Below are 11,538 nucleotides of genomic sequence, written 5' to 3'. Positions count from 1 at the left end.
TCAGCTTTCCTGCTCCTCTGATGCTGCTTGGCCTGCTGTGTTCATCCAGCTCTACACCTTGTTGTCTCAGGTTCTCCAGCATCGGCAGTCCCTACTATCTCTGTATTGAACTTAGAATGTCAATTCTATTTCTCCCTCTGCAGATGTTGCCAGACCTGCTACATTTCTCCAGCTTTCTCTGTTTTTATTTCAACTACACTGAATGCTGCTTAAGCACTGCAGAAAACTTCATGTTCCTAGCTGTGATCAAGTCACTCTTGTCCACATTTCTAGCTGTTCTCAGCTTACACATTTGGACATTTAGAAAACTCAAAGCAAAGGTTACCACAGGGTTGGATTCTTTTCTAATGTGGTCACTCACATGAGCTGTTGAATATTGAAAATTTCAGTGCAACATGTTGGCACACTGAATTTCATAGAAAATATGCTTTCCAGTCACTGAAAGCACAAACCTAATGTTTAGCAACGCAAACTCTTCCTTGGAATCAAGAAACTAAAAATTGAACTGCTTCCATTTTTGAGCATGCCAGTCCCAGTTCATGATTAGGTCCACAACGGATCTTGTTGATGCACAAACTTTGTGCTGCCTCCTCACTTGGTTTCACTGTTCAACCAAGCTCAACCAGAATATGTTGACTGGCAGAATACTCAGCAAGAAGCCCTAGCAGCATGCTTACTTATGGTGTGCTCTTACTGGACCGAGCCCCTTCAAAGCAGTCAGCCCTTTCTACAAGGGAGCTGCCTTCATGATACAGAAACCACTATCTGAAGTACAATTGGCTATCAGGAAAACAGCATGAATGGAGCAACAAGTGAGAGAGAGAGAGAGAGAGAGAGAGAGAGGAGGCCCAGGTTCTCAGTTGCAAAGTGGAAGTTTTTACTGAAGAAGACCATGTTTCTGCAGGGGCCAGAGACCCTCAAGGGACATCCAAGAATGGAAAAGCAGCAGATGGACAGGGAGATTAGCATCTGGAGTGCCAGAAAAACGTCACCACAGGGGTCAATGTCAGTGAATACATCTTCCTCAATCTACTACAATATCGCCCTCTTCCTGCTCAATGCATCATCCTTCTCTCACTCAGCCATTACATCCTTATCCTCACACAGCGCCCAATAAAAAGTGCCACACATCTATCTCTCACAGTCTCTACATACCTCCGAATATTTACGTACAGTGTGCACATCATGTAAACATAGTGCAACACACCCATTGGTATTTTTCTCTCCCTCTCACAGGAGAAAGTAGCTGAGAACCTCAGGCACGGTGTAGAACTGCCGGCGCATAAACACAGCTCCATTGCTTGTCATACCTGCTACATTGCAAGCAAACTGTGTTTGGCAGCACAGGGCTAGCTGTGACCGAGTCTGCTGAGATAATGGATGTTGGTATAATCCTGTCTCCTGGACTTTCTTGCACCCCAACTCAATCTTCTCCTGTCATTCAGCATTAAGTGTAAACTGCTGAGGATTTAACATGGTCCTCTTGCTTTCCACTCAATTCCACTTGTCTCCCTCTCTGATTTTCTGCTTTCAGGTGATCAAGAACTACCGTCTGGCCAGCTACACCGTCCTCATAATGCTGGACAAGAGTTTAAGAATGTTAATGTACTGCCTGTCACCATTTGCCTGTCCTACCCCTGTAGGTGACAGAGCGGGCATCATCAGTCAAGATAACACAGTGTGGAGCTGGAGGAACACAGCAGGCCAGGCAGCATCAGAGGAGCAGGAAGGCTGACATTTCAGGTTGGGATCCTTCTTCAGAAATGGGGGAGGGGAAGGGAGCTCTGCAATAAATAGAGAGACAGGGGTGGGGCTGAGGAAGGTAGGTGGGATGGTGATAGGTGAGTTCAAGTAGGCAGTGGTGGGGATTGGTCAGTGGGAAGGGGAGGGAGGATGGGTGGGAGAGAAGATGGGCAGGTTGTGTCAGGTCAAGGAGGCGGGAAGGAGGGAGGGTTGGAAATGGGATGAGGCAGGGGGTGGGGAGATTTTAAAACTGGTGAATTCCATGTTTAGGCCATTGGGCTGTAGGCTCCCAAGGCAGAATATGAGATAAAGGGTGTTGTCCCCATATATCTGGTTCTCCGTGGTGGTCTGCAGACAGCAGGAATGCCAGACTGGAATGAGGGCACCATGGCTGCTGCCAGGATAATGGCCCAGTAGATTGCCAACGGAAACTGCATATGAATACAGTAGCCACCCTTGTGGTACCTCTGCCCTGTTGATCTGTGTGTTCCCAGCATGCCGTCTGCGTGAGGTCGATAGTTTTCTCCAGCTCTGGGAAGTTTGCTACCCAGGCAAAGCCACATAGCAGCAGCTCTTACTTCTCCCTGGCACAGAGACGGTATTATGAACTCTCCTCTCCTGTTTTACAAGCCTTTTGAGGCAGTGACGGTGAACTGGAAAATGTTGAAAATGTTCAAGGGTAATTAGGGATGGGCAGCAATTGCTGACCTTGCAAGCGAATGTCATTTTCCATTAAAAAAATTAAAGAAAATGCTGGGAACTGAGGTATCAGCCTTAGCAATAGCCCTGTGAAGATTCCACGCTTACGTGACTTCAATGCTGAAGAATATAAGTATTCATAGACTCATCACATTAGTATCAGCATTGAGTAAATATTTTAAGTATCAGCAGTGAAATGGCTCCACTCAAACGTAATAGGACACTGTAGATTCAACTAATAAGTAAATATGTTCTTCAGGGCACTCTGAATAAGAATGTTTGAATAATGAAAGAAGCCAAATGAATTTGTTGCAAATTAAATAATTAGCTGTTTGATGGAGGACCTTGAGTTGTACAGTGCTGTACATATGAAGTCAGTCTTGTTGCAAAGCATTGCACTTGTAAGGGTGGAAACATATGTGATACCTCACACCAATGGAGACATATGTGATATACAGCACTGCATATATGAACCCAGGCAATATTAAAGGCTGCCAAAAACTCTCATCGCGCACTTACTCAGACAAATGCAAGAACGCAAAACAACAACAACCTTTACCCAAACAACTAATACTAGAGGGGAAAAAGGTTGCAATGTTGACTAGGAATTGCTAAGGAACCTCCACGGAATAAGCAACAGGTAACAATGAGCTCCCTAAACTCCTTGGTCATTCAAAAAGGCACAAGGCTTGAACATATTCCTTTTGTTTGCAGAGAATGAGTCCCTGTGCAGGAGCCTTATTGAAATCTCATGTCAGAAATGTGGAACTCCCTTAATTCATAAAAATTAACTTGAGATTGCCACTCCTTGGAAAATCCAGCCCCATGTTCATTCAGTTTACAACAAGCTCAGATCGTTGAGAAAAATAGATTGTTCACAAATACCATCAAGAAAGATCAACAAAGTTGGATTAGCCATATTCTAAGGCAGAACAACTTGCTGCAGGAGATGATTAAAGGAAGGTTAGGGGAATTTAAACCAAAAAGGAGAAAGGGCATGAGAATTTAAGAAATAGGGGCAGGAACGGGCCATTCAGCCCTTCTTTCCTGCCTGCCATTGACAAGGCTGTGCATGATGTGTCCCAGGCCTCAACTCCTTTTTCAAGCCATTTCATCATAGTCCTCAATACCCCAATCTTTCAAAAATCTATCTACGTCCTCTTTAAATGCCTTCAGTGATCTAGCCTCCACAACACTCAGGGGTAGAGAATTCTAGACAGTCACTACTCTCTGGCAGGAGAAATTCCTTTGTATTGCAATAAGAATGATGATGTTAGACCAAACAAAATTGAAAATGGGAGGCTCCTACAGGCAAGTAAAGAGGAAAGTTCCAGACTGCGAGGCTTGGAGGAATGAGGAAAAGGTTTGTCCTCATTGATAAATCAATTCTACCAATTAAAAGACAAGGAGCATATGGATTTAAGGTATAGATGAGTCATAACTTTATTGAGTAGCAGGACAGTGGCTCAATGCCTGAAAAGATAGAGGCAGAGACCATCACCACATTTAAAAAACACTTGGGGCACAGTTTTCCACTTCCAGAAGGTGATGACAGATTTGGCAAGAAGGGAAACTAATCGGGTGAGTTGGCCCGTGGGAGAAACTCACCCAATCACACCTCTTCACTGATCAAACTCTGGGCAGCAAGGCCCAGGGGCAGTCTCTCAGAGAGTACTAATGAAGGCCTTAAATTGTCAATTAATGGTCACTGAAGGGTCTCAAATCACCATTACCCCAATTACCTGCCTCTTTGACAAGCCAGAGACTTGGCTAGTTTCCTGAGTAGGGAATGGCCTCCGAAAACCAGCCTGTCTTGACCTTGTGTCCCATACACCCCACTCCTGCCAGACCCTCCCTCTCTTCACTCCTGCCACGCTGTTAGAAGGGGATAAAAAGTACTTAACTTCATCCTCCCCGTGAGCAGGGCTTGACAAGATGGGCTTTAGGACCTGCAGGTTTCCAGACTCTGATTGGCTGGCAGCTAGAGGTGACCAGCGATGCTTAGTATTGAGGCCTTTAGGTTCTGCCTGTCAGCGCTTAATGAGCAGATTGGTGGATGATATGGCATGTTAATCACCACCCTGACACACTCGACCCCACATTTTAAACTAAAATGAGAAAATTGTACTGTTGGATATGCACTTAAGGTGTTGTAATCCACAGGGCTACACATCAAGTGCTGGAAAATGGCTTTGGGCAAGGTAAGTGCTTTTTAGATGTCACGGACACAACAGGCTAAATTGTTCAGTATGTACATTTTTCTCAAATGGCTTGTTGTTGTCCCTATGTTCCATCTTACACAGCATTCTGCCATTTATCCTGAGCCAGGAAGCATTTAATTTCAAACCCCATTGATTAATTAGGCAACTGATAAGTATGCCCGGAAAAAACACAGAAGACTGCTGTCCCTTTTCACCTAAGTGGCTGCCCGTTCTCTCACGCAGTCTCCCGATCAGCTGCAAAACTGAGACGCTGTCAGTTTCAGAGATAGCAGGAATTACAGATGCTGGAGAATCTGAGATAACAAGGTGTAGAGCTGGATGAACACAGCAGGCCAAGCAGCATCATAGGAGCAGGAAGGCTGTCGTTTCGGGCCTAGACCCTTCTTCAGAAATGGGGGAGGGGAAGGGGGGGTTCTGAAATAAATAGGGAGAGAGGGGGAGGCGGATAGAAGATGGATAGAGGAGAAGATAGGTGGAGAGGAGACAGACCGGTCAAAGAGGCGGGGATGGAGCCAGTAAGACCAGTTTGTTTGCTTTACGCTGTGCAGGTGGCGCACTAGTCCAGGAGCAACAACGCCAACTTTTGCGTTGCCACCTGTGACCAGCCAACTCCATATTTAACCAAACCTCAGACCCCACCTGTTCATCAGGAATCAATGCCGCACCAGGTAAATATTGAACCACCAGAGGAATTTAGTGGAAGTATTTATGAAGTATTAGATTAGAAAGCAGAAGATCAATCCTGAACTAACGTAAGAACCAAAGAAGAATTGACATAATATGTTGTGACAGCTTTGCTCATCTGACTGTCAAGTTCATCATCAGATTTCTGGTCTTACCTCCACACTTTGTCCTCATTATAAGAGGAGGACCAGGAGTTCCCCTCCCACCTTCCCCAGGGCGGGTGAGAAGTACTCGGATTTCATACTCGGTGTCAGGATCCAAATGGCCGATTTTGTACTGATGGCTATCCACTGGCTGTATGTCTGTCCAGCTCCCACTTGTGCTGCGGTAATCAATGTCCCGCTGGATGATGGGACCATCGCCACTAATGGAATTTGCATTCAGCTGGATCCATAAATATGTAGCGCCAACAGAATTAAGCTGAGGAGGAGCTATTGGAGTCGGCGGATCTGCGAAATAAAAGTTTAACAGTTTGAGTGTTTATATACATGTCTCACAAGTGATATAGAATTCATAGAGTCATAGAATCTCTACAGTGTGGAAGCAGGCCATTTGGCCCATTGGGTCGACACTGACCCTCCAAACAGCATCACAGCCGGACCCACCCTCCCACTCTATTCTTGTAATCTCACATTCTCCATAGCTAATCCACCTAGCCTACACATCCCTGGACACTATGGGCAATCTAGCATGGCCAGTACACCTAACCTGCACATCTTTGGATAGAAACCAGAGAACTAAGAGAAGGCCCCCGCAGACACGGGGAAAATGTGCAAACTCCACACGGACAGTCGCCCAAAGGTTGCCTCAAAAATGGGTCCCTGTTGCTGTGAGGCAGCAGTGCTAACCACTGAGCCACCGTGCTGCCCAATTAGAAAGTGGCAGGTCATGTCTCATGCTTTGAGCTGTACCTAAATGAATAGACCAAACTAACCTCCATTTTAATGTGGTTATCTAGACTGTCTTTATTTGTTAGCTTCTGCATCCCTTCCTCAAGCCAATCACTGCCTGATTGAGGACTCTTGTGAGAAAGCGGTATTGTTCCCTACCTCTGAGTCAGGAGACCTAGATTCAAGTTCCCACCTGTTCCAGAGATGCATCATAACATCTCTGAACAGGCTGATTGGGAAAATATCTGCAGTAAATGAAGCAACAGATTAACAGAAAGGAAAGTGAAACGGGGAGAAAAATCATTAACAGAAATGGAAATTGCTGGAAAAACTCAAGTGGAGACAAAGCAGAGATAACATTTCAGGTCCAATTACCCTTCTTCAGAACTGAGGAAGAGAAATCACTTCTTAATTAGCCTTATGCCTACTCATTCATTCTAATTTAATAGAGTTAGATGTAGTTCTCAGGGCTAAAGGAACCAAAGGGTATAAGGAGAAGGTGGTAATATGGTACTGAGTTGGATGATCAGAAATGGTCATATTGAATGGCAGAACAGGTTCAAAGGGCTGAATGGCCTATTCGATGTTTCAATGTTTAAAAATTACAAAGTACATGGTAAAATACAATCCTATTAATTCAAACGGCAACCCTTACAGTACTCACACCAGAAAGAATTCTTTTTTCTCTCACATATATAGGGCCTAATTAGTCTGTGGCTTCAATTCTCAGCCTAGAGAATCTGATAGCTTCTTCCTTGAATATTCATATAAATGAGATTAGATTTTCTCAGCTTCAAATAACCCGTTCAGAGTTTTAACCAAACACTTCTGGACTAGAACTTTAAAATGAAACTTCTTACATTGAGGAAATCTATTTTATCACAGTTCTAGATTATCTCCCTTCCTTAGGAACAAATAGTTTTCACATCAGGCTTTAGCCAAAACCTTTGCAACACTGACAACCCAAAAAGTCTCTCTTCAAGTTATGGGTGTTTCCCCAAAGCTAAAAACAAAATTCTAGAATCTTCTAAGTAGAGTCTAATCCACATTCACATTTATTGTTTTCATTCATAAAAGCCTACTGATAAAGTCCCAGTAGCCTCCAAGAACTCTCTCTTTGTCTCTCATGTAGCCTTTTAGAAGAAATCACCATGGCTACAGAAATGTTTATGAGTTAATCATTAAACCCCTTCATAAACAGGGAAAATCCATATGTCATGAATTGAAAATCCAAAAGTACAAAATAAGTGATATTAAAATTTAAAAAAACACAATTTTACACCACACAAATGAAACATTATTTGAAAAGAGACATTAAATCTAAGCTATCAAGGGGACTATATTTACCTGAGAACAATGATTAGGACTCTGGAATAAATAATGGGAATTTAAGCCCAAGATTTTTCCAGCGCTGAGTAGTGGACTTTGGGATAAGGATGCTGGGAAAATACCAGTAAGCCAGGTTAAGATGACTCTCTGGTGCTTTCCTGCTGTGAAGTATGTTCTTGGGGTAAATTAAAATATGGATATGCTGTCCACTGTAATGTGGCAAGCTGCCACTTTAAACAATTAAGGCCCCATTTAGAGATTAAGGTATTTAACCAGAGGGGAAGCTTAGTGCAAGTGGTGTTCCTACAGCAGGTTCTGAGCCTTCAGAGCCAGAGGCTACATCTCACAAAGAAGAAACTGCAGGGACCTCAGCATGGTCCCGTGCCATCAGTGATGCAATAGGAGGGATTTACCTTCCAATCAGAGGCTTTGCATCTTCTTCCATCATCAGTGGTTATTTTGATAGCTTGGAGAAGGCCTCCACATTGAATTGTCCTCCCAGCCTCCTGCCCAGTTCTGTGGGTGGAGGTGCCCAGGATTTTGCAACTACCAGTCTTTTGATGGAGAGCCCATCTGCCATCCTTAACAGGGTTGGTTCCACTGCCAGGGTCCCACTGCCCATGGGGAAGACCTACCCTAAATGTCAAGTGAACCAACAACAGAAATGCAACCACTGAACCAATGGGAATGTATATTCTCCAAAAGAATGAAGCAAATATGAAGATCCCAACACTGTATAATGGGAAAGAATGCATTTTAGAAACAAATGTTGGAATTTACAACTGCCAACTTCCAGCAATGGGAACAGTAGCAGAAAATATTTAACCCTAATAGACCTCATTACAGGAAACGACAACAGTATAGTATTAAACATGTCCATGCCAAAGGAAATGTGAAGCCTTCCTCATGCCACGAATCCTGAGATCCTGGGGGTTATCAAGGGGTGGATGTGGAAAGGATGCCTCCTCTCTGGGAGAACCTAGAACTAGAGGTTGCTGTTTTGAAATAAGGATTTAAAATAGAGCTGAAACAACATTTGCTCACATCGAGGGTGGTGAGTCTTCAGAATGCAAATAGAGGTGGAAACAGAGTGTTTGAGTGTTTTTTAAGACAGAGGTTATTGGAAGGGGGTGTTAGGCAAGAATGTAGAGTCAACAGACCAGCTGTGATCTTACTGAATGGCAGTGTAGATCTGAGTGGCCTGTTCATACTGTTAATTCTTGTGCATTGGGAGCAATAGAATCATAATCATAGGGTCATAGGGTCATACAGCAAGGAAACAGATTCTTCAGTTCAGCTAGTCTATGCCAGCCATGTTCCCAATAGTGACTAATTATAGCTTCTGCCAGGTATTTTCAGCAAAAACAATATGCATCAAAACAAAAAAAACAAAGTACATTCAGTGGTGACATCACATTAAAAATCAATAACTATTTAAGCACGAGATTATGCTTTTAAAACTCAGATTTTATGGTTAAGACTCTACTAATCCTGCGTCTTTGAGAATCTTCACAAAGCCCATATCCAGCTTTGATTTTCCTTTGGCAATGTATGAAAAGAAACGTCAATCATTTTGCAAACTTTAGCAGACGTTGATGTAATTTTAAAATACACCAAGTAGCATTAAAACAGTAATCTGAGCAGCTGGTGAGATGCTTATCATGAAATTAAAACTATTTTGACACCACTGGAAGCTGCAGTAATTATTTCCTATACAAGTGTGCACACTAAATTGTTATAAGGCAAGAGAAAAGATAGCATGTCAAGTAAATATCCTCATGATCACTCGGCGTTCATACAATATATAACGTATAGAACACAAGGGATTGCTATTTCAACCCAATCATCCAAGAAATCCACTGCTGTTGTACAACCTGTTAGGATGCAAATCAGGTCCTGTGCAAAAGGCTGCCAAGGTTAACAGTTACATCAATTAATTCTGAACATTGCAACAATTTGAAACAGAATTTGTTTTATTAGCTTCCTCCCCTAGAGGCTAGGCTTTGATTTGTACGGTAGTCTACTTGCAAGAAAGGTGAGCTCCAGTCATTTGTCTGGTACCGGAAAGTGCACACAGTTGAAAGGGAATAGCAACGCTGCCTGTCGAATTATGAAATTGTGCCTGATTTTACTTTGGAACGGGTTATCCTTTGAGCAGTTAAATGGAATATACTCGCACTTAATGGCTGATACTGCTGAATACATGCGACTTTATACATGACCCAAATTCGACCTTCTTTTTCCCCAAATAGCAAGGATCGCATTTTCACAATGCAGCTTAATGCGACTTCCTATTTTTGCTACGAGTGAGAAAAGTTGTTATTAATGAAAATAAGTTATTACCTATCCCTTCAGTGACTTCAAGATTTTAATAGCTTTGAGAAGAGAGGTTTTGGAATAATTACATTAATATTGAAAGTAATAGATTTATTCTCTGGGTGATGTAATCAAATCGAACTTTACTAAAAATGGCAGGAAACTACTGGAATGGCAATATAACATTGACCTAAAAAAATCTGTAGAATATAACCAGCTAAAATGTTTATGTATGATCACTCGGCTAAAATATTCTTAATTCCCCAATTGTTCAGGTTAATATTAGGCACATTATATCTTACCATTGCAATGCTGATTGAAGTATTGCTGTGCCAAGAAATTCACAACACTACAAAATAGAATTAGGGAAACAGTGTTCATGCAGTTCACTGCATAATATAAAGTAGGTGTTGTGTGCATATTTTATTCTAGATAGGCAGAGTTTGTGTGTATAATTTGGGCAGACAGGAAAAAGGATTTGAGGCTCCAATCAGATCAGCCATGATCACTTCTCTTTGAATGGCAGAACAGACTCGATAGACTGAATGGCCTTCTTCTGTTACTATATTTTATGGTCTTACCAAGGCAACTTCACACTACAACTCGTGTCAATGTTTGTTTACCATCTCCATACTGATATATCACATTTGGTTTGAACTGTACTGGGAAATTCCATAACATTTAAAATGAAATATTGTCTTACTGAAAGGCAGACTATGTTCGAAGGGCAGAACAGCTTACTTCGGCTGCATTGTTTTTGTGTCTTGTGCTTATTTTCTCTTCCAAAATATGTTTGAGCAGGTAACATGAGATAAGGACCCAGCTATTCACATCAAGATCTAGTTGAGAAACAGAAGCTAGGCGAGGCCAGGATAGAGAGAGGAAAAACAATATACACATACAGCAGAAAGACCGGGTGAGACAGGGAGCTTGGGCAATGGTAAACAGAAAAGGGTCTTGAAGATGAAATGATAATTAAGCATATTGGATCCACAAGAAAGGATAGCCTAGACTGGGAGGTGAGACAATGGGGCCCTGATTACGCTAAACATGTTCTGATACATTTAGTGATGTCACTGTGGAATATGATGTGGGAAAACGTAAGGTTATGTGCTTCACCAGGAAAAATGGAGGAGCTAAATATTATTTGAATGGAGAAAGACTGCAGAAAGCTACAGAACAGAGGGATTTGGTTGTTGTCATGATGAACAACAAAAAAAACTAGCATCTGAATTTAGTCGTAATAAAGAAGACAAATGGAATGTTTCTTTGCTTCAAAGGGAATACAACATAAAAAGTAAGGAGGTTTTGCAAAAACTATACAAGGCACCAATCTTTCCACAGTTAGAATACTGTGAGCAGTTTGGAGCACCAGGGTTAAAGAAATTTATACTAGCATTGAAGGGAGTTCACAGAAATTCACTTGGCTCTACCAAGTATAGAGGGAATGTCTTGTGAGACAAGTAGATTGGGCTTGTAGTGATTGAAATTTAGAAGAATGAGAGCCAACCTGATTGAAACATAAAAAATTCTTAGGCGACTTGACAGAGATTGTTTCCCTTGTTGGAGAGTCTAGGACCAGAGGGCATAATCTCAGAATAAGCAGTCACACATTTAAATCAGAGATGAGGAGAATTTCTTCTCTCAAAGGATCC

The 11,538-nt window shown here is 42.3% G+C and overlaps 1 protein-coding gene across 9 annotated transcripts in view; it reads right to left on the bottom strand.

Moving 5' to 3' along the window:
- Positions 1 to 11,538, bottom strand: part of LOC109916843 (receptor-type tyrosine-protein phosphatase mu) — a 786,238-nt gene that overhangs the window by 442,845 nt on the left and 331,855 nt on the right. For all 9 annotated transcript variants that reach the window (XM_048595836.1, XM_048595838.1, XM_048595837.1 and 6 more), the window contains exon 7: positions 5,504 to 5,797. In XM_048595836.1, coding sequence (XP_048451793.1) covers positions 5,504 to 5,797 — 294 coding nt within the window. The remainder of the gene's footprint in view (positions 1 to 5,503; positions 5,798 to 11,538) is intronic.

Source organism: Rhincodon typus, chromosome 4, assembly GCF_021869965.1.
Source record: "Rhincodon typus isolate 14 chromosome 4, sRhiTyp1.1, whole genome shotgun sequence".
In the NCBI taxonomy this organism is placed as follows: Eukaryota; Metazoa; Chordata; class Chondrichthyes; order Orectolobiformes; family Rhincodontidae; genus Rhincodon; species Rhincodon typus.
The sequence above is the reverse complement of the archived record's forward strand: the minus strand, read 5'-3'. Positions and strand labels throughout refer to the sequence as shown.